At 31.0% G+C, this 20,280-nt stretch overlaps 1 protein-coding gene across 1 annotated transcript in view; it reads left to right on the top strand.

Annotated features, from left to right (window-relative positions):
* eIF3a (eukaryotic translation initiation factor 3 subunit A) overlaps positions 1-20,280 on the top strand; it is a 225,592-nt gene that overhangs the window by 141,924 nt on the left and 63,388 nt on the right. The window contains exon 4 of the mRNA XM_089597506.1: positions 10,808-10,908. Within this exon, the coding sequence (XP_089453632.1) occupies positions 10,808-10,908 (101 nt within the window). The remainder of the gene's footprint in view (positions 1-10,807; positions 10,909-20,280) is intronic.

Genomic DNA, 20,280 nt, shown 5'->3' with positions numbered 1-20,280 from the left:
ATGCCAGCCATTTCTACTTTGCCGTTGAAATCAATGTAGATTTTAACATTAGTTTAGCAAAAATATTAACCCTCCTCTTAGAGCTCTAATTTGCTCAAAAAAATTTGATAGTTGGCACCACTGCAGCAAGAAAAACACAGGCTCACCTATGAATTTTTCAAGATTTTATCTGGTTTAGGATATAAAAAACGGTATTCTTAGATTCGGCGTAATCTAAACTATTTAATGACATATGTCTGATATGGTGACACTTGGACGCTGGAACCTGCTTAAGGAACAAATAGATTTTTGCAAAAAATAATAAAGGAAAAATTTGTTCAATAACACCACTAATACTAAACTTTAAAGCCCACAGTTTTTAAACATTTGGGACGTCTGAGTAGAACATTATTAGTTTCAAAAGTTATTTGTAAACCATCGGTTTTTAGCGTTTTTCAAACTCAACTCATCTTGTTTTGTAGATTTTTTTAATATCTACGAAGTTTTCTTATAAGAGTTTTCTCCAAATGGCCAAGAAGAAATTAAGATTGCCAAAAACTATAACTTTACCGCCGAATAAAAAAAAATCTGCGATAGTTGAGCTGTTGGATTTTAGGTTTATTAATAATACGTACGGAGATAAACCTAAATCCATCGAAATATCTCATTCGGAATTTTTTTTTGAATTATCTCCTTAATCGACTTCTTTTTCTGGTCTATCACTTGAAAATAATGATGCTTGGATACTCTTCAAGATAACTTTTCTATAGTAGAATCCGTATGATTTTTAATGTAATTATTTATCTTGAAAATCATCAAAATTCAACATTTCAAGGTAACATTAAATCTGCAATGGATTATGAGCAAATGCCATCCATAGCTTGGTTTGACATGATAAATTATACACATTTTAGAAAGAGAGAGTCACTGAGACCTGGGTAGCAAAATTTAAAGAAATAATGTTATTCGTATTTAATTTATCTATTAAAAATACACTACTAGCTTTATATCACATGAAACTAGCGTCTTGACTTTAAGAATTGCTGAAATTTAATTGCAGCATTTAGAAAGAGATAGTTGCCGAGACCTCAGTTTTAAAATTGGTAACGTACTGTTCTGGTAAGAAAGAGAGCCATGTTCAAGGCCAAGTCTCGGAGGCAACTTTTTTTGATTGCATTTCATAGGAACTTTTCAAGCACCCTAGTTTTTAGACAAAAAATAAGATGCTCCTGCAAATGTGCTTCAGATACAAAATTTTAATAATTATATTATTTGCATGAAATTAATCACTGTCGTAAAATCATCATTATTTGTCAACTATCTCGAATTTAATTAAATTACAAACTTAAGTTAGCTATAATTATCATGAGCAAACAGCAGTACAAAAATAACTAGGAAGTTTCTCATAGAAATCACAAACAAAACTATTCAAATAATGTATTACATGAAGTTAAAAGTGTTCGTCAATTAAAATTTTTTTTTAAATTGAGACAAAATATATTTAACCATATTTTTAAAAACTAGTATTTCTGATTATTATTTTAATCATGGCTAAAACATATATAAGTTTTTTTTTTAATATAATGCAAGTCTGCTCATCAATTCAATGTAAACAACATTCTTTATGGTTTATACTATCATGAAATAATATTATTTTTTGTAAGTGTAAACAGTTTCGTAAATAATGTTACTAAAAATTAAGAAACACGCGACAGTCTACGTATTAATCAGATATTTATAATTGCGGACGTATCATATGAAGCACTTAATATACCAATACGAAATCAAATGATCGCTATAAACTTTAGTAATAATAAAAAATGATGCACTTGAAACATACGTTAAAGTTTACCTGTAATCATTGAAACAGGGATCCAACTCAATCTATTAATTCATAAGTGATTAGGATTAGAAAATTTAGTTTACTGATAACCAGAAACAAATTTATACTAAAAAAGAAACAAAATTTTTGTCTGTCCACAAAAACTATAGATTTTGCACGATATTATAATTTCCACCTTTTTCGGCGGAGAATTGGTGAAAAATTGAATGCCATTCACATAAAGAAATAAAGCTTGAGGTTACATTCACATCATCCTCAGCTTCACCTGACATGTCAAATGCCTATGATATTGAACATTCTGTATTTTTTTAATAGTTAGCAATATACTACTACTATATAGAATTTTATCAAAGCTTTCAGTTATATTATTTACAAAATTATTTTCCACTACTTTCATGACACTTTTTTTTTAAGTTGTGACTGTGATTTATCTCCTACATTTGTGGTCCTTATGACCCTTCCTCTTAATTTGAAAAAAAGTTCTTACTAAGACCAAATGTGCAAAGTAAAAAACTTATTCTCAATACCTTTAATGTTTACTTCGTATTCAATATGATCATAAATAAATAAAAATTCAGAATATTTCCGTATTCTCAAGTTTACTTTTTATCCATCCACAACGGTCTTGTGGACGAGGTTAGAAACATACCGACGTCTCGGTAAAAGACAGAGCCAACTCAGATACTTGGTGAATAAAGAGCCAGGTCGAAATTTCGTTTGATAAAAAAGCAGTCAACCCAGATTTGGCTTTAAAAAGGAGCCAACTCAGGGTAATTTTTTTTCATTAAGTTTCGTAGCACTGTCATGTACAATATAAGTATACCTACATAAATGAACAAAGATTTTTCAATAATCCAATGTTTCAGAAAAATAATTTGTTATTGTAATAGAGAGTATTATACTTATTAAATCATGTACTTTAAAAGTCTGCTGCGATTAGACGTAATTCTATGATCAGACTGTGGATGTAATTCATTTTTAATGTTATTTAAAAAAATTTTAGCTAATTTTTTTGTTTTAAAACATTTTCTGAAAAAACACCTGATTTTAACAATGAACGATTTTTTTTTTTTTAACTTTAGTATGAATAGTTATTACATTTTTTAAGGTTTTCCTAATTATCAAATACATGAATTGTATGTCAACGCGGCCTACTGTTTTATAATATTTTTATAAAAACTGTGATATTCTTTTACAAAAGTAATGAGGTATCATACACATAAATTCCATATTTTTGAAAGTATATTTGTGTATATGTACGTTCGCACATAACGTTATAGTCATATTTATTTAACGTTTTCTTTCCCTCCCATGATTACAGGGAAATTTTTAAGCACACAATTTAATAAATGTGATACGCTCCATGACAGTAACAAATCATTTTTCTGAAACATTGGATTATTGAAAAATCTTTGTTCGTTTATATAGGTATATTTTTATTGTGAATGACAGTGATATCACGACAAAACTTGATGAAAAAAAATTACTTCCGAGTTGGCTGCTTCTTCAACCCGATGCTGAGTTACCTCCTGTTTCAAGCCTAATTTGAGTTGACTGTTTTTTCTACCCAAATTTCGAGTTGGCTCTGTCTTTTACCGAGCCGTCGATATGTAGGTGTAAGGAAGGCATTACTGGGTCAGTAATGATTATAGTAGAGCTCAGAAGAAGTGTTTGTGGTAACATGTTAATATCGATCCAAAATTAAAGACAAAAATTTGTTTCGGTGCACAATTTTAAACAATTAAAAAAATTAAAAAAAAAAAGTTAAAACTAAATTATTTATCATCAAATTATTTAAAATATTTAATTATTTTATTACACCGAAAAAATACAAAAGTCATGTTAAAGTCGAAGCAATGTTAAGGCAATGTTGATTTTTTTTTTCTTATTGGAAAGGTATTGTACACCACGAATATGCACCAACAGATCAGACAATTAATAAAGAATTTTACGTTGCAGTTTTAAAACGTTTGCGTGAAGTAGTGAGAAAAAACGCCTGAACTTTTAGTCAAGCGGTGACTAACGCCTTCATCACGATAATGCGCCAGCGCATTCATCAAATCTTGTGCAACAGTTTTTAACTTAATACAGCATTGCATTAACGTGACAACCTCTGTACAGTCCCGACATTGCCCCCTGTGACTGTTGGCTGTTGGCAAAACTCAAAAAACCATTTGAAGGACAGCGATTTGATAACAAAACGATGGTTGGGAATAATGCGACGAGATAACTCAAAGCTATCCCTAAAAGGGAGTCCCATGACTGTTTCTAGATGTGGAGACATTGCTGGAACCGTGTTGTTCAATAAAATGGGGATTACTTTGAAGGATGCCATACACCAAATCATAAGGAATAACGCCAGCGCAGAGTTGTAGACGTAGGCCCGATACTTTCCGCATAGACCTCGTATATTGTTAATTTGTGTGGGTCGAAAGTAATTGGCTCCCTCTATGACCCCACGCATCTAACCCTTTTTTCCAACTTAAAGTAATTGTTGTGTGTTACATCAGTGCGACATATTATTTGTGGCTAAGCTTGCGCTTAATAACCTGGGATTCGCACGAGGCGCGTAGGTAAGTCACAAGGCTAAGGAACTCAAAAAATCTCGCAGAAAGGTATTTTTTACTCGTATCTTGACTTGGCCTTTGCTGCCCTTGCTGACCAGTGCGAAAAGGCACAATTACCTAGAAGCATGAGAGCAAAAATGTTAACCGTTTAGAGTGGCATAGAAGTTACTACTGTCTTTTCGAGCCGCAGTGCATACTCCAGCGTTCACATGGGGACAAAAGTTATATTTAGACATTCGCGCTGCGTCTAAAGTTACCCCGAGTATTTTGATTCGGCAGTGCACCCTCTGGTGTTGACGTAGAAAACGCAGTACATTTTAATTTGCTATATTCGCTTCGTGCAGCAATTTGAAGTAACGCCATCTACAGGAGAAAATATTTCGATGGTAACTAAGTAATATTGGATGGATGGAACAAAAAATACGTCTGATACACAGCATCTGATAGACAATGATAGAATCCAAGTGTTTATTTCAACAATAATGAATATGTAACAGCTAAAAAAAGTTTGTTTAGTCCCATGTACCGTGTTAATAGCAAATAATTTTTTTTTTAATTTCATGAAAAAAATAAAATTTCTAGTAAAAAATGAATATAATGTACAAGTGAGCACAATGAACATTACGGTGGCGGTGGTGGTGGTAATGATGATACTGATGATGGTGATAGTGATGGTGATCATGATGATGATTAAAATTATGACAATGATCTATATTTCTATTCTATACCTATGAACAGACATTAATTTTTATCTTCTGCAGATAATCGTTTGTTGTAAATTTTTGTATCCGTTGTGAATTTTTTCGGAAAACTCTTCTTACATGTACTTACATACATTCTTTTTGTTAGAGTATTCAGTATTTTTATGACATTATTTAGTATCATTCATTATATTTTTTATCAAAACATGTTCTATTTTTAGAATGGGGTCTACGGAAAGCACATGTTCAAAACTATACCTTATAATTTGATACTTGCAGATTATATTTCATTAGACACATACTAATCAGTATGCATTAGTAATAGTTACTTATCTTGTTTGCAACAGTCTAACAGTAATGACTTTCAATCCTTCAAGAAAAAAATTAAAAGAAGTTTTGAAAGATTTTTTAAAAAACACAACTCTTAACAATATTTCTAAATCACACTACTAAAAAAATCATGTTTACCATATTTTCTTACTATTGCCTACTACTGTCCATCCTGGTAATATTATTGCATATATTTATAATTACAAACGTAGTTTGATGGTAAAATAAAAAAGCTACCTGTTTATTTTTCTCTCACTATTACTAGAAATATGAAAAGCTCAATTTGAATATTCATTCAGCAGTCTTTGATAACATTCAATACACATAAATAATAATAAAATCTATTTTCATTTAATCCTGAGTTTTTTTCACCTTTTTTTTGTGTCAAAGTTGTATGAAAAATTGATAACATGATTTTTTTTTGGTATTTTTATTAAACAAAATGTTATACGTCTTGTGAAATACTCAACTCTTCATTTTCAAATTATAAATACATTTATTATTTTTTATGTACAACATGGCAAACAAAAGAGATAACATAGTGCCTTATATTTTTATTGTTCAATAAGTGCTTAAAATTACCGTTGTAGTTATTTGATAAAGGAAATACTATTTTTTCATTTTTCTATTTTTTTCCCTAAAACAGCTAAACAAGAAGTATTCTTGAAATATGTTTGACTTATTCTCCGTATGGGACGTTGACATTAAAGGTTTTTTTCGTACCTAAGTTTCTGAAGAAATACTTTTTCATTATTTGTTAAGTACGTTTTTTACGTCTGATTTTTTATGGTTTATAAAAAAAGTTGAAACAATGTAAAAAATTTAAAATTTTTTAAAATTATACTTGATGAAGGACCAATAAATGGTGACTTGAATTAATTCATCAGACGTATTGTAAAAAATTCAAACATGAACATACATGTAATTTGCTTATATACGTAATTCATCATAATTAAGATACTTACATTAAAATAATTTATCATTAAAAAATCTTTTAAAAAATTGTGTGTATGTATACATAAGATATAATAATGTCATATTCCTCATTAATGGTTGAGACTATCGTAAAGATTCCAAAGTATAGCTTCACGTATATTGAAGTACTCGATGAGGCTCCCCTGAGTGCAGATATTTCAGCTTAACGTAGAAAGGATAACATTGAATCATTGTAAAATAGCCCCTATGACATGCGTTGATTAATTTCACTCTTTGTTCAAATTTTTAATTATTTCACACTTAAATTCGTTGCTTACATGAACAGATACAAATGTGTTTAAAACTTTTTCCTAATGCCTATATGCTTATGTAAGTCGTTTGTGTTATAACTTAAGGCTTACTGCATACCTTCATTATTTATTATTACATCCTTAACAGCGTTTTGTTGAAAAAGTTTTTTTTTATAACATAAACTCTGTCGTTGAGATAAGTGATGATTTTTTAATGATTTTTAAAATATGCAAAGTAGGGAAGCATTTAAGTAATATATATATATCTCCCATGATAGTAATCATAGTAACATTACCATTAATTTGTTACTGATAGATACAGCAATATAGAAAGACAAATTATAGAATTTTTTATGCATAGCCTATTGCAGTTACCAATAAAATCTTTAAACTGTATACGCAATATGTTTTTTTTCTGCAGAACATTGATAAAAATGTATGGCAATCTCAACACCTCACGAACATTATAACTCTTTCACAAACTATTTTTATAGATAGATAGTTTAACATTTAAATGAGCATGTATTTGATCTATCATGAATGATTCTAATAATTATGGCACTTTCCGACAGCTTAAATATAACTTCAGACACCGTCACGTGTTATTAAGTTGTCGGTAAATTGTAGGACAGGCTCGAGGGAACCAATTCATGAAGGTTTACAAGATACTTTATTGCTAAAGATAAATTTTATGATTTTTAATTTATAATACCACAAGTAAATTATGGAGATTGAGTTTAAACTGTACATAAAACAATATTTACCTAACGTAATAATGTTGATTTTTATTAATTTATTTTATCGTATTATGCATTTCTTACAACGTTTGGTTGCCTAAAAATCGTGATATGATAATAATTTTTCGAAAAATGCATTTGGAATAACCTTTTTTTTTTTGTTTTAATTAAAAACGTCTTATAAAAGTATTTTTCGCTTCTCTCATTATTTAAAATCATTCCTTTGCACTTGGTTAAGATAAGTACTTAAATTTCAACAGCAGGTCATTCCTTATTTTGGATGATCTTTTATTCATCACTTTTTTATCTCTGTTGATATCGATTTTTTTATGTCAAGTCAAATTGATCTGCTCTGTCTATTTATTAACTTCTAATAGCAACTTTCCACGTCACCTTTTTGTAACAAATTTTTGTGTTTGCTTAATTTCCCTTTCATGTCATAACATATTGTTGTGCCTCTCTTTGGATTTCTTTCTCCTGCCAAGTCGTGTTGTTCTTTGTAAATACTACTGTCAAACGTAACTTTCTTTTTGCTGTGTTCATATATGCGTTGACTTTGTATGACTTTTGAGACTGACTTTTCTGTTTTTAGGAAACATTTTTATTTGGATAACATGAGTTTTAGAATAGCTAATTTTATAAGTTAGTTTGTTGTAGTACGTAGATAAATCTGCAGGTGCCATGAGTGTCCTTTGGACGTGTTGTCTTATCACCTTCATGTTTAATTCTGAAGAGGCTGGCAGTGTGATGGCGAAATATTTATTTTGTACAGATATTTATCTTAATAAACAGTCATGCTTCCAAATACCAAGTTTTTAGTCCTTATTTATTACATACTACTCTCTTAATTATCTTCTTTCTTTTTATTACTTGTGTTTTTTTCTTAAAGCTTTACAACAGTTTGAATAACTTTACAATGTTATTAGTATATTTCTTCAAAGCACATGAAGTCTTTATAAGCTACGTTTTATAAACATACATATAAATCTTTTTTTAGGTTACCCTTAAGAACTAACACATTTTCTAATATGCTTTTTTAAATTTTCTCTTAGATTACTGTATTTACTTACTTAAATTAACTTTCGTACTTTCATCGTTTCTCAAATAGTATTTCAGTCAAATTCTTTTTTGGCTTATTTAAATGTTTTGTGACTTCCTTTTATACCTTTCGTATTTTTTGTCCAGCTTATCTTTATCTTTTATCACATGTTCTATTACTTATAATCTTCCTTACTTGCTGTTATATCGCGCTGCTCTAGCTTGGAAATATCCAATGTATTTGTTACGAAAATTTTTTTTTCTCTCCTTGTACCGTGTCTCTTTCACTTAAAACTTGACTTTGACTATTTACCTTTCTATCACTTAAAACGATATTTATTCTGTATTCTTCATTATTATTAACTTTTTTGTGTTATCAGTTGCTCGCTTATGCTTTACTTTATTACCTGTCCACACTTTTAATTGGCATTGCTTACTCAATTTTACCCAACAATGCACATATGTGCACTCTTCAACATATTATATGTGTTTATACAAGCATTTTGGTAAAAAAAGGCAGCGGGATTTTCTGGAGGGAAAAATTGCACTCAAAAGGGAAGTAATGGACGAAATTTATGATGCTGATATACATGATCACTTTCAGATCATTGTCTTTCGTAGTAAAATTTGTATATTTAAAGTAAATTAATATTAAATACACAATATAAGTGCGACATACTGCATCTGTCTTTTTTTCAGTTATTCATACGCATTCTTGTGTATTAAACTTATACAGATCCAAAATAATTTAATCTTTTCTTTCTATGAGCCAAAAGAGTAACTGCCGCTTTGCGCCCTCGTAATCACTTTGAGCTTACGGGCAGAAAAGTTTTTTGCGCTCTCCAGGCCAGAAGTACTTTTCTGCCCTAGAGCCCAAATTGATTTACTGGATGTAAAGTGTGCCTACGGACGCAAAATTGCATTTTGTGCCCTCGGTAAGAAAAACATTATACGCGACTTAGGCACCAACATACAACAACTGCGTCCTCCGGGCGCTCATGTTTTTGTACTTTGTGCCCTAGTGACGTAGTGCACCAAAAATTTGGACTATAAATTTTTCTTTAATCTAGTTTGAAGAAACACGGTATTGCTTTTACCAAGATTTTCGATGTATAAACTTCGTGTTCTACTGTGTCATAAGTTTTCTTATTTGCTTTCAGAATGTATACTTTTCTGCATGTACTAGTATTAATGCATTTTTACTCAGAAAAGTTATAATAGAAATGGTAGCAAGACCGTTTTTTTAAGGCAGTAGTTTATGTTCAACAAGAAATAACCAAATATCTAGTAACGGGCAAGAATACCAGATACGTATGAATAATCAGTTAAAACTAGTGTCAACATTCGGGTGAACGAGTTATAAAGTTAAAGTTATACGGTTATGAAAAAACTTGGTTGGCATAGCTCATGCTTGATTTGTCTCATAATATTTTATTGGAATTTTATTTTTATGAAAAGATAGAATTATAAAATAATTCAAAAAGATGATAAATATAATATTTGTTGTATTGGTATGATCAATATAAACTTTGTTGTGTTCAGGAAAATATTTTTTTAAGGATAGTTTTTCTTTATTAATATTATAAACTGACACAAAATCGTTACGAAAATGTTATTACTTGGCTGAATAGCCTTTCCCCGTACGTAGAGTAACAGTCGAAACACAAATTCTTATATAGCAAATAGCTTATATTGAAGTACTCGTACAAAGTAGTATTCTAAAAAAATATTTTCAGTAATAAACAAATTGTAATTACCGCTACATTTATGACATTCATACTTACAAATCGATCTGTTTGCTGTTGAAAAAATGGTTTTATGTATTAATTCATTGATTAACAAGTTATTCCAATTATCAGCGTTGTTTAACTAAAGAAATGATGATGTCTATAACGGTGAGGTTCTACATTGATTAGGTTAACTGACTTGAATTATTGAATAGGAATTTTTTATTTTTAATTGCGAGCCAGTATCATGATAAGTCACTATACTATCGTTGCAAGAGTTGGAATGAATCTATTTACTTTTATACAAGACGATACTACAAATCTTATATAAAACGAAGTAGCAACTTGAATAAAGAAGTCATGAGGTACGGTATGCATGAAAAGTATTAGCTTCACCCATCATAGCATTTATTAAATGTGTACACATGTTTGTAGATTTAAAATAATGTATAAGTTAAACCATTAAGCTATTCAAATCGTTCTAGATATTCTCGTTGAATCTTAGTATTCTATATTAAACACAAGTTAATTATTAACACCGAAATATATTTTAACTGGATAAAAAAAGTTAAACATTAGCATGTTCAAGAACACACTGTATGCTTATTCAAAATGAAATGAACCGTATTAAAATTTACACTACTCTCTTTTTCTTTCAGAAAATGACGTTTCATGGCGCAGTACAAAAGATGATAATGTAAAAGATGTCTCTGATCGTAAAGATCACGGAATCGATCGAAAATTTGAGAAAAATCTTATTGTAAGTAGTAAAATCTTAATAATTAGTTTCGTCAAGTATTTTGTTATTTTACATTTTTTTAATTCTGAAAGTTTTTTTGGCTTATATTTTTCATCACACTTTTTAATTATTTATTTTTGTTCAACGAATAGAATTCCACGAAATATTTTTTAAGTATTAGTAGCCCTCACACGAAACCTGTGTGATGACAACTGTCGCTCTTAAGGACGTTTATGCTCAAAACGATTTTTTTACAAAAATATAAAAAATTTAAATTTGAGTTATGGACATTACCATACATAAGTAGTTAAATTTTTATAAAGATTTGCCATGCCTTTTTCGAGACATTTAATTAGAAATTTACGCGTTTTAACATGGCCACTTACAAGCAAGCCATTTGGAAATGCTTATTTTTGTCAATAAGTACAAAAATATATTTATGGTTTCTTCTAAAAACGAGTAAAATACGAGAATCGTAACTATGATTTATCTTCCAAAAAATGAGAAGTATGGCCCGTGCCGTTTTAATGATATTTCAATTTAAGAACAGGTTTTCCATACTTTTCGTATATCTGTACAGTGATAAAATTCAACACACCTTTTTTCATATAGTTGAAATTTCTGATTTTTTTGTGGGTTTTATCATGTTAAGTTTGTTGAGGTTATTTAAACTGACGATAATTAATGATAATTTTTTAAATCATGGCGATTTTCAACTATACTTAATTGGTTGAGTACCACTGAGTGGCATAAACGTTTCTTAATAAAAATATGTTTTGTTACTCTGCTTGTAATAGACAATTTATTCTCTACCTGTTATTGACTCTCCTGATTTCCCAACTTGTTTTTTTTTCTTCTACTTGTCTTCAACGTTTAATCTAGCCAATTTTAAATTGAATCTATTAAAAGAGACCCTTCATCGCATCACCTACAAACTGCCTAAGCAATCTAAACTGTACTACCATTTCTGGTCCATTTAACAATTTGTTTTCCACTTCTTCAACCAAATCGATACTCATCCATTTCTTTACCATCTAGCACAAAAAATTTGTAGAACGAAGTTCTTTTTTCTTTACTTTCCGAATTTTTCATTACATATTCTATACTCTGTTTAAAAAGAAAGTTAAAAGGTCGTTAGAACGATAAAAACTTCACAATACTTTAAATTTGAATCAGGGTGCGGTCACATGGAGATTGTTGTGTAGTTCATTCTTTTAAAAAATACGAATTCCGGTGTTCGATAAAAGTCGTAAGATTCGTGCGCGCAAATTGACAAAAGAATGTAAAGAAAAGACGATCGAAATATATGAAAAAATCTCCGGCTTTTTGCGCATACAACTTCACTTCTCACAAAACTCTCTCTCTGATCGCACGTCGTTTTAACCTTCGTGTTTAACCCTAAAAAAGAAAATTGAGATCGACTACAAGCTTGCGTCAATTGTGACCAAACATCGTCTCCCAGCGAGGCATAAACGATATTTCGTGGCAACGAAAAAAGCGGTCCTGCCTGGCCAGCAGACCCGAAAAAGCCGAGCTCCTTGCTCGCAATCTTGTTCACGTTAAATGAATCTAAGTGACAGATTCATCGCAACCATAGTTCCTGACAAGGTACAATTATTATTTTAAACACCACAAACTTACACAAATATTAATTTACTTGAGTATATTTTGTTATTCTCATCCATGATTTACTAATGTACAACTCTTTGACATAATAAATCAGGTTTTTTGCAGAAAGGCTTTTTCCTGCAATAAGCTTCTTTTATTTTATACTACCTTGTTTAAAATACTCAAAAATCATCCCTTAATTAAATTTAGAGAGCGACTCTTAACCCCTGGGGTCTTACTCTCTACATGGCATTTCATTTTTAATTTGAAAATAGCTGTGCATTCTTCGTTGTAAAACCTATAACGTGCAATACGAACTTTTCTTACAGTCAATGAGAGTTGAGCGGACTTTAACTTTCCTACTGACAAAAGTCCATCGTTTACATGGTACACAAAATTTTTAGCAGACAATGTTAATTAAATGGGTGAAATTCGCTTGCAAGCTATCTCTTTCGCTCTTAAATAAGATCCGCACAGTAAACGATTGACTGTTGACAAAATGGAAAGGACAAATATATGCATGTACCTACTAATATACAGTTTAGTGTTGACGCAGACAACTTCTTTAACTCTGCACTGAGATTAGCAAAACAGGTGTGACTTTTTGTAGAAAATGTCCTTACTCGTATCAAAAAATAATAATACCCGTAGCTTACAGAGACATAATTAGCCGTTGTTTACACTCGTGATGAATATTTGAAGTTATGAGCACAATTTCGTGTGGACTTGAGGTCCCGTCTGTATGTATACGGAGTTTTCAGTACAGAATTATATTTATTGGTTATCAGAAAAGTCCCTACTGCGTGTTGCAGATTTCGTACTCACTATCTGACTATACCCTTAGTCTGCTGGCATATTTCTACTAACAGAGAAATATGTTTTAAAGCATGGCATTAAAAAAAAAGGAACTTTACTACGAATGATATCGGCAAGCAATTTAATCACCTAAAAATATATTTCCCGTGCATCGGAAAGCACGGCGCTAAATATTTTCTTGTCTAGTATGTCCACCGTGGCACTTCATATGTTACTGCTGGATAAAAAATTGTGTATCTCCTCCAACTTTTCTTCTGCGTTCCTGTCGCTATTAGTCGTCTCGTGAAAAACATGATGTAAAGAAATTACGAAAACGTAATTTTTTTTTCTTTTTCTTTTTTTAAGCTATATTAAGAATTTTCAAAGGATATTTTTAGTGATTTAATTCGATTTTCCAAATCTGACTGTCCGGAAAGCATCTCCGAGAAAAAAAATTTTCATCGAGAACGTCGTCCGACGTTGTCTGTTACATCTCGAGCTACTTTTCATCCTTTCTTTCTTTTCTTTCTTAAACGGAAAAAAGGGAAACATTAGATCAAAGATTACAATGAAAATATTAACATGAGATTTTTTAAATATTATCTTTACGAAAAAATCCAATAAAACTATCTAGTTAAAAAAATTTTATAGTTATGTTGCGACAAAACATAAAAAATAATAAAAATTTAACAAGAATTGCAGATGTTTACGATTAAATAACATACATGAAGACATGTTCACCTTGAATCATCACACTGTTTACGTTCAAGTCTAATATTCAAGTCAAGTGTTGCGTCGGTGCGACGATTTATTCGAGTCCAAGCTTTCGCTTAATAACTTATGACTCACGCTGGGCGCGTAGGTCAGGTGCGGGGCTAGACGATAGTTAAATTAAACTATAGGGTGTTGGGAGTATGACTGTTTTGGAGTGAAGGGAATCAAGATGAAATGACTCCAAGCGGCTGTTGTACAATATCCTGATGCACTCACTCGCAGCGCGCCTGAGGTTTATCAATGTTATTCGGAGCGGCATATTGAATAATGTCCCGTTCGGTATCTAGAAACTACCAGTACCGTCACGAGTAACGGTGTTGTTCTAGAGGTTGCGTAAAGGGAGTCAACTGTAGTTTGATTCACGAGTGGACTAGAATCTACCAATACTGCCACGAGTAATGGTATTCGTTCTAGATTTTTACGTTGATTCAATCGTTAATTTGATTCCCGTGGGTCCTGGTGTACCAATACTGTTGCGAGTACTGGTGTGCACGTTGACTTAATTATCTCCTGGTGTGTACCACTACTGTAGCGTGTAATGTTGGGTGCGTTAGAGTTTATGCCTGCGCCGGAAAGAGAAGGAAAATAAATTACACAAATTCGTCAAATGCAAACACTTACATTTATTTTGAAAATGACGAACACTTGAACGCTCGGTGAACCAGTGCGAGACGTCCGAACTTGAAATTAAGAACCGTGGTGGACCAAACGGTAGCAGAGGTGGACTCTAACCAGACTTGGGCAAAGTCGTATTCATTATTTGAAAAAAAAAAGATACTATTTTATTTAAAAAAAAAAAATTGTTTTATCAGTAAAATAAAAATTAAAAAAAAATAAACTTACAATTTTTTAAAATTTTAATGAGCGTAATGGAAATTATTTTAGAAAATACTGATGGTGTTTTGGTTAAAATATTTCAAATATAATTAAAATTTTAAAAATCTAAATAGCTCATTTTAAATGTAACATTTAAAATAAAATGTTTTAAATACAAAAACTTGAAATACAATTGTATTTGGTCAACGTATTTTAAATAAAGTATTTAAAATACAAATATATTTGTTCAAAGTATTATAAGTTATTAATCAAACACAAATGTTAATGTAAATACTTGATCAAATACAATTGTATTTCAAATACTTAATACGTAAAAAAAAGTATTGCAATGCAAACCTTCCGAACATACAGTCGGTCAATTGGAGGCTCGGCAGTCTGGTTTGCGGAGAGCGGCTGCGTGAAAGGTTAGAATCAGTAGGTACAGCTAAAAAATTATACTTATTTAACTGACTAGCCGGTTTATTTTAGATAATTAGTTTGCAGTTATCAACTTACACTTGAAAACATCTGCATTGTAGTAGTCATGAGTAGGTAAGAGCTGTCAATCTTCAGAAGAGACGTTATAATTATGTGAAAATGCAAAGAAGTGTTAGTCCTCGGTCACATGAGGTGGAATAGCCAGTGGAAACATTTGAGCCCACGAGAGTGAGAGAGATCAAAGGATTTACTTTTCCGCCTAGACCTTTCTCTCACTCTCGTGAGCTCAAATGTTTCCGCTGTGACGTTCCGCTGGCTAATTCTGCCCCACATAACCAGGGCCTAAACGATGATGAATTTTCAGCATCGTCACAATGGATGTTGATATGAACGAAGCCAAACAAAAGGTCAAGTACCCCAAGATCCTCAATGGAATTCTTTTCAGAGTGAAGTAAGTTGATAAAGACAATTTTGTCTCTGCAGTATGCACACATTTGATAGGACATAAGAGATTATATATGTATTCAGGCACTTTGTACTCAACATCTAATTTTAGATTTCGTTACAGTGTAAGCATTTAAATCAACCATAATTATTGAGATAAGCACACGTATCGGCAGATAAGTAGCATAGCGTCATCATGCGTTGAATGCAAACAAATTATTTTTCTTTAATTTTTTAATGATGTCCTCACCAAAAAATTATAGTTAACTTACACCAGCAACTCTGGTTACAAATTTTTCAAAATTGGACATGCAAAAGAAGCCCCATTTTGAATAAACTTTACTGCTTTTATGTGTATTTTAGATGTACCATCCACAAGTACCTCAGGAGTTCGATGCAATGTACAAAAAAAGAAAAATACAATGTTCTGAAAGTAAACGTCAAACAAAGTTCTTAAAAATTTACATCAATTTATGCATTAGAGGAATGCAGCCGATGAGCTACGTTCAAAATGAATTTTTTGAAAAACTTATTAAAAGTAAACAGACTTGAAAATATATTTTTATACATCACACACAATCTTAAAACTATGTTTAAACATTTTAGATATTAATCAAAAATAAGTCATTGAATCAGAAGAATTTTTAGTATCATTCGTTAATGACAAGTATAGCACCGGTTTTGAAGAGCTGAAAATAACGCTTCAAAAAATATCCACCATCTGCTTAACCTTGGTTGCTTCAGTTGTTGATGAAAAAAAATTTTTGTTTCCTATTGCTCATTAGATACGCATATTACTTAATATAAGACCTCACGACAGTAATTAAAACTAGTATAATATTCGAGTAAATGAGTACTGTACTGTCTTTTAATATTTGTACTCCTTTCAGCTCGATAAAAAGTGTATTAGAAATGATAAACTATTGATGTCCGCAATAATGAATCATAAAGTTTATTACAAAGTAGGAGAGGTATTGGTTGATGTTATTAAAAAATTAAGTATTGATAAATTGAAAATTAAAACAATGGTATTGAATACATCTATTCACTATTTACAAAACGTATAGAAGTTTGTTGGTACAGTGATAGGTATGACATTTTCTTCAAAAAATAAACTTTAAAATGTTTTTCTTGTTTAGCAAATTTTTATTGAAATTTTTTTGTTTACTTTTAAATTAAATAGAGCTATTTTATATCTTCATAGAATATTTTGAATTACAAAAAAAATTATCATTAGTGGGGGCAAAAACACAATCAAAACAAATTTTACTCAAATACTTTGCTTTTTAATGTTATGCAGACATTAGTTGATAACTTGATAATAATTTTTGGCTGATATTTTAATGTATTAAAGAGAACTACCTTTTAAAACAGAAACCATTTTAAACATTGTATCACTGAGACGGCTACGTCTTGAGCCCAAGAAAACAGTCTCTCTACTGCAGCTGAGGAACAAAGGCTAGCGTTGGACTTGATAAAAGCTTTTTTTTCATTAGGAAATTATTTCAATTTGCTCAAAGACGAATCAAGATAATCTGAGAACAATTTAACTTCCTCTTCTAGAGATATTTTACTTTTTTCGTTGGTCTCAATACTAAAAAGTCATCTAAGCTCTGTGCACTCTCGTTTTCAAGCACTTCTAAATTTTCAACGTATTTTATGCACATTTTTATAATATTTTCTTCGATCTGATCAATATCTTCTGGCAGCCACAATAGCTTGTAAGATAGATGTAAGCTGGCAGCAACAATGGCATCTTCATTACTGCAACCAAGAATGAAAAAAATTTTAAATCTTTCTTCTTAAGAGAGTTTCATATATATCACCATTTTATGAAAGAACGTAAGTTGATCGTTTAGCATATTATTAAGTTTAGTCTTTAAAGAACATAGTGTACGAAGTAATGATCCATAATAACCATCAGCTTGCAATCGGTCAAGTGCAACAGATAATGGTCTTAAGACTTTAGGTAGTTCTACTAAATATTCAATTTCTCTATCTTGAAATACAAATTGATACTATAATGTTTTGGCAACATCATTTAATTTGTCTTTAACGCCTGTTAATTGTGCGAAACAATCAAATGAAAAGTTCCATCTAGAATTTACTGAAATTTTAAGCTAAATCCTAAGCAATTCACTATTTCTTCAGAGGAATGCTGTTTTCGGGATGCATTCCATACATTTTGAAATTTGCCTAATACCTTACAGTGTATTTTGGATATAGTCGATCGCCTCAAAAGTTTCTTGATATCAGATGTTGCTATTAAACTGAGCGAATGACTTGAACATCTCAAATATTTGGATAGTGATACATGTACATGAAATTGCAATACTATTTAAGATATCGCTATCAGCGTCATTACTATCACTGTTATCATCATCATCATCATCATCATCATCATCATCATCATCATCATCATCATCATCATCATCATCATTATCAGTGCCATCACCATTACTACCACCATTATCATCATCTTCATAAACAGATCGTATGTCTGTAAAAGATGTATTTCTATTAGTTATCAACCAAAACTATGCTTTTTCAGCAAAAATAATGCATAATATTTTTGAAAATCATTTTAAATTATTAGTACATCTACACAATAATTGTGATTCAGTTTTTTATTACGTAATAAATAAGATTTCAGAAGTAATACACCCTATTTTAATATTTAAATTGAATACATCCTTTTTTACTTTAAAGCATCAAATTGTTTTATAAACTTAAATTATGATTGTTTGATGTCTTACTTTAACATCCAAATACTCTAAATGACTTGACAAAATTCGATGCATTATCTGTAACCATTGAAATAAGTTGTTGATTATTAACACTATGAGTATTATAAATGTGTAATAAAATGTTAGCAATTTTATCATAAGTATGAGGGCTTTTAAATCTTCCTCTACGAATCCTCGTCCATCTGAAACATTTCAGTTGAATCATTGAAAGTTTAAATTGTTCCAATCCATTCGTGTATTGTTTATAGAGTAAGTACGTACAAAATGTGCAGTTACTCCAATAAAACTTCTGTGTTTTCAAGACCAAATGTCAGCTGTTGATGATAAATACTTGACATTTTTTACGATGTCTTGTATCTTTTAAATTAATTTTAAAAATTCGTCTTTAATATTCCTTCCAAGTGTCCTTTGAGACATGACTGTACATTACTATCCAAAACAACACATACAAACATAGTATTGTATAATTGTTGCTCTTTAGTATACATAATCTCCAAAACAATAAAGAATATACTAGTCCATTCTTACCATATACTAATTTTCTGAAGTGGCAGTTTTCAACGGTATCAGGTGGCTTCATATCTTGGATGATTAAATCAACTAAAGCTTTATCGAAAATCACCTGCTTCTCCATATAATTTTAACAATTCCTAGCGTTGACAGAGTTCATCATGGGTGTACCTTTTCCAAGGTTTTTTCGTGCAGGTAATGACCACTTCTTAACTTGTTCACGATACAAAAACTGAAAGTGCTGGTCGAGAGGGATGCGTGATGTTATAACAAAATATTTGTTTAACGCACTGCGCTGAGACTTGGTGACGCTGAAATTTTATACTATAAATACTTCTGTAAATACTTTTGTACCTGATGAGGGCCAGGACGTTGTCCAAACGGCCGAAACGTCGTTTTGTTTTTTAATAAATTCAAAATATGACAGTACCACCATTGGACGTTGTTTTTAATTATAAATACTTCTATTTATACGATCCAAGATAGTACCACTTTTACGCTGATTAGCTCATACTTTCTTAATTTTCCCTTTTAATCACTAAAAGTAATTAGTGCCCAAGGTCCTAATTCACTAATTCTTCTCATAGCGTGAGTAAGCCAAAACAGGGCTTGAAGAGTCCTTTGATTGATCAAAAATGTCTTTGTAAGTTTTCTTACACTAACAAAATTTAGTGAATTAATACCCCGACCCTCTATACCACCGCTAACCACTACACGTACACAGCGGTTTTCACTTTTTTTTTTTCTTTCTTTCTTTTTTAAATAAATACCTACTTGCGTAGTGTATTTATTTTAAAGCTTTAAGGCTTTTATAGCTACAGTAATAACACAATTTAGAATTTCATTTAAATAACATTAGGTTGCGGTACTGCGGGTTTTTAATTTAAAACTAATCTTAATTCAAAATTGGTATCAAAAATTGGATTCCAGAAAAGACCATCAGAAAAAACCCCAACCGGCACGGGAATCGAATCCTACGACTCGTTGAGCTGTGTTGCGGTTTTGACATTTGAGCCGCAGAGCAGACGAGTAGTACGCGTAGGTCAACGTAAACAAAAATATTTTCTTGTATGATTCGTTTACCGACAGTTGATACGTTTGTGCATGATGTACAGCTTAATGTGAAAAGCGCCTAAGCGATATTCCATGCATAATTCCGTGGACCACACGTGCGCAAAGTGTGTTTACCATGTTTCAAAACCTGTTGTACACGGGAAATGAACACGTCGAAATTCTGATTTGTCTTTGGTAAATGAGTTAA

This window comes from Copidosoma floridanum, unplaced genomic scaffold (genome assembly GCF_036245765.1).
Source record: "Copidosoma floridanum isolate Cflo_tuat_1 unplaced genomic scaffold, Cflo_Japanese_pri ptg000004l, whole genome shotgun sequence".
NCBI lineage: Eukaryota > Metazoa > Arthropoda > Insecta > Hymenoptera > Encyrtidae > Copidosoma > Copidosoma floridanum.
The sequence above is the reverse complement of the archived record's forward strand: the minus strand, read 5'-3'. Positions and strand labels throughout refer to the sequence as shown.